Source organism: Protopterus annectens, chromosome 2.part0 (assembly GCF_019279795.1).
Source record: "Protopterus annectens isolate FY-2018-M chromosome 2.part0, PAN1.0, whole genome shotgun sequence".
Lineage (NCBI taxonomy): Eukaryota > Metazoa > Chordata > Ceratodontiformes > Protopteridae > Protopterus > Protopterus annectens.
The window spans coordinates 584011044-584014114 of NC_056728.1; the positions used below are offsets into that span (position 1 = coordinate 584011044).

At 37.0% G+C, this 3071-nt stretch overlaps 1 protein-coding gene across 1 annotated transcript; it reads right to left on the reverse strand.

Annotated features, from left to right (window-relative positions):
* Nucleotides 1-287: 287 nt before the first annotated feature.
* Nucleotides 288-2218, reverse strand: LOC122792753 (ubiquitin-like modifier-activating enzyme 6). The gene is given in 2 exon segments (XM_044060330.1): nucleotides 288-1241; nucleotides 1244-2218. Coding segments are annotated over 2 exon segments (1890 nt in total). The 5' UTR covers nucleotides 2180-2218.
* Between the last annotated feature and the right edge of the window lie 853 nt (nucleotides 2219-3071).

Genomic DNA, 3071 nt, shown 5'->3' on the forward strand with positions numbered 1-3071 from the left:
AAGACCCATAATTGTAAAATTTATTTCAGATTTGGATAAGTTACTCATTCTCAAAACTGCCTGATCTAATACTCCTAGCATGGTGACATTTCTTATAAAGCAATGGAAAAAGAAGATATTTCCTGGCCTCTTGAAAGTTATTAAAATAATAACATTAAAGCATGCATAGTTTATTCAGCTAGGGTAAATCCATTTCTACTTTACATAATGTATATGTATGTATGTATGTATGTATGTATTTCATGTTATTTTCACCATCCTTTCATGGGCTATTTATTTTGACTTATTTAAATGTTGTTGTTGTATTGTGAAGGCTTGTGGAAAAATACACTTTCAAACTTATCCCTTGTCCATTGAATGGTGTGTTCTATAAGTGCAGTAAATGATTTCAAGGTACAAAATGGAATTTCTTCCTCAGGTGGATCTCTATGGCTATTATATGATTCAGTCAGATGTAGTACAATGATTTCAGTATGTCCTTTGGTACCCATAGTGCCAGAATCTAAGAGAGGAGACTGGTTTGCTACACAGCGGCTGTCAATGTACCACCTTGCTTCCACATTGCCTAATGCTGTAACCACCACATTCTGCTTTATATAGAATTTGTTACTGTAAATGTTCTCAGTTGCTGGGTAAACTTTGTTGAAGTGAGCATCTATGTTTAGCTCTGGATTGATCTCCAAAGTTGCCATTGCTGCAGTGCAACTTTTAGGCTTCTGTATATGATGTGGTCCAAACAAAAGCTGCCTGTTGAGGTTGGACTTTTCAATAAAATCAGGATCTGTAACCATGATCATTCCTTTGTCTTGTCTGCTAGCAATATCAAGCAGTGCAAAATTCTTTAACATTTCACAGCCTATGGCTCCACACCCCACTAAGAAAACATTCAAGTTGTAAAGTTTCTGACACATGGACTCTCCAATGCATGTCCAAAGTGCATCATAACGATCTCCCATTGGCAAAAACTGCTCATTGCCAGCATGTTCAAGAGGCTCAGTCACTTCCATTGAATCCATGTACAACCACTGTTGCAGCAGCGAAAATTTTTCTGTCACAGCTTTCAATGCTTCTTGACTAACTATTCCTCCAGAAGCTGCAGCAAAAGTGGCTAGGAAACCCTTTGCAGTTAGAGACAGCCATTTCACAAGACATGGATTAATAGATGGTTTCTTTGCCAGTCTGTCACTTACAGATTCTGCTAGCTTCAGCAGTGTCGCAGCATCTTGCAGGCATCCAATATATATGGCAAGTGATTGGACTGTTCCTGGAATTCATTCAAGGCCCACATTGCAGTGTAAATTTCTAACAGTGTCTCAGGTTTGCTGAAGTTTACAATAATGCAGTGGGGATCAAAAAGCTGTTCTGAAACAGACTCAAAGCAGAATATTTTGGGCATTTTAACTTGTACAGCTATTTCTCCATGCTGATAAGGATCCATATGCGTTGTATCTCCTATGCTGAAGGAATATGGTGAAATCACTGTTACCTGGTGCATGGTACCATTTAATGAAGACATTCTGTTAACTTCATGCAATACTACTGACTGTCCTGTTTCCAGTCTGTGAGGCCGACTGTCACTGCAGGTGACAATTTCAGGATTTGACTGTGTGATATTCTCAATAAAAATTTCTTTTGGCTTCTCTCTAGTTGTGTCAAATACTTCAAACTGATCTCCAAAGTCACAGAATAACTGAGAATAGATACCATACACATCAGCACTGATGAACTTTATGGGGGGCTGCTGTAAATGGCAAAATTCATTTATCCTCTTATGTAGTGCAATCTTGGTTTCCATTAAAACCATGTACTGATACTGCCGTAGAAAAGACAGATCTGTGGTTGTATCCAAGGGTGTAGTCATAGAATAAACTTCGACATAAGAATTAAGTTCTGCAATACGATGTTGGCATGCTTCAGCTCTATTCTTGTGCTTCTCAATGTCATCCTGGTGAATAAAAAAATTACATCCTAGGTCCCAGGTTTGGCATATTTGTGTATCATGGATTGTAAGTGCCTTTACTCCTGAAAGGACTATGTTCTTGGCTATTTCCACACGAAGTCCTCCGACGCCACTCAGGAAAATGTGTGACTTAGCCATCTTCTGCATGGCCCCATCTCCAAGAACATAGCGCTGATGACTGTGCAGAGCATCATCAATTTCTATATTATTTGTGGTCATACTTGGGCTACTGAGGTGAGACGAATCAATAAAATTACAAAGACCGGAATGCACCAATGAATGGAATGACCAAGTTAGCTCTACTGGGCAAGGACCATTTCAGGGAAGACCAAGAAGAAAGTAGGACACTTATATGACAGTAACAACATACAAAATACAAAACATTGAACAGTGACAAGATATGCTTCCACAAATAAATCAGTAATTAAATAATGAAAGTAATAACATTTTCTTTACAACATACAAATTCAAGTTTGGAGTAGCTACAGCATAGAGTTCCATGAGTAAATTAAATAAGTAATGAAAGCAGGTTACACAATATATAGGTGTGCTCTTTCTCACACACGTGTACACAAAGATAAATAAGGTACGTAAGCTCACAGGTAGAAAGAAGAAAGATGAGTATATTAACTGAAATGTGGAAATAGGGTGGTAGGGAGGGTGAGTGAGCAGAGTCAGCCATTAAGAAACTAGAGGGGTTACTGGTGCAAATGATACAAAATAAAGTGACAGCAACAGAAGAAGGAGGAGTTTATTTAACTTTCTCAAAGAAGACTTGTCTTATGTTAAAAAAAAAACATGATATATTCAGTACCTTTGAGGGCACAATTTGACACTTGTCTTCTCTAAAGAAGCATGTCACAAAAGGCAGTTGAGAAAATGAAATGATGGCACATCAAAGAAAACAAAGGATAAGTAATGTTCAGTAAATAAAAATAAGTAAAATATATAATAGGGTTACTTTTATAAATTACTTTGATAGGCAGTATGTGTAATTTTTATCAAAGTAGAAAAGACAAAATGAAATCTGAAAAATGACTCCGAGATTAAGTTTAAATGCATGAAACAATTTTTTCTTTTCAAAAAAAAGTGTTTGCATATATCTTTCTGT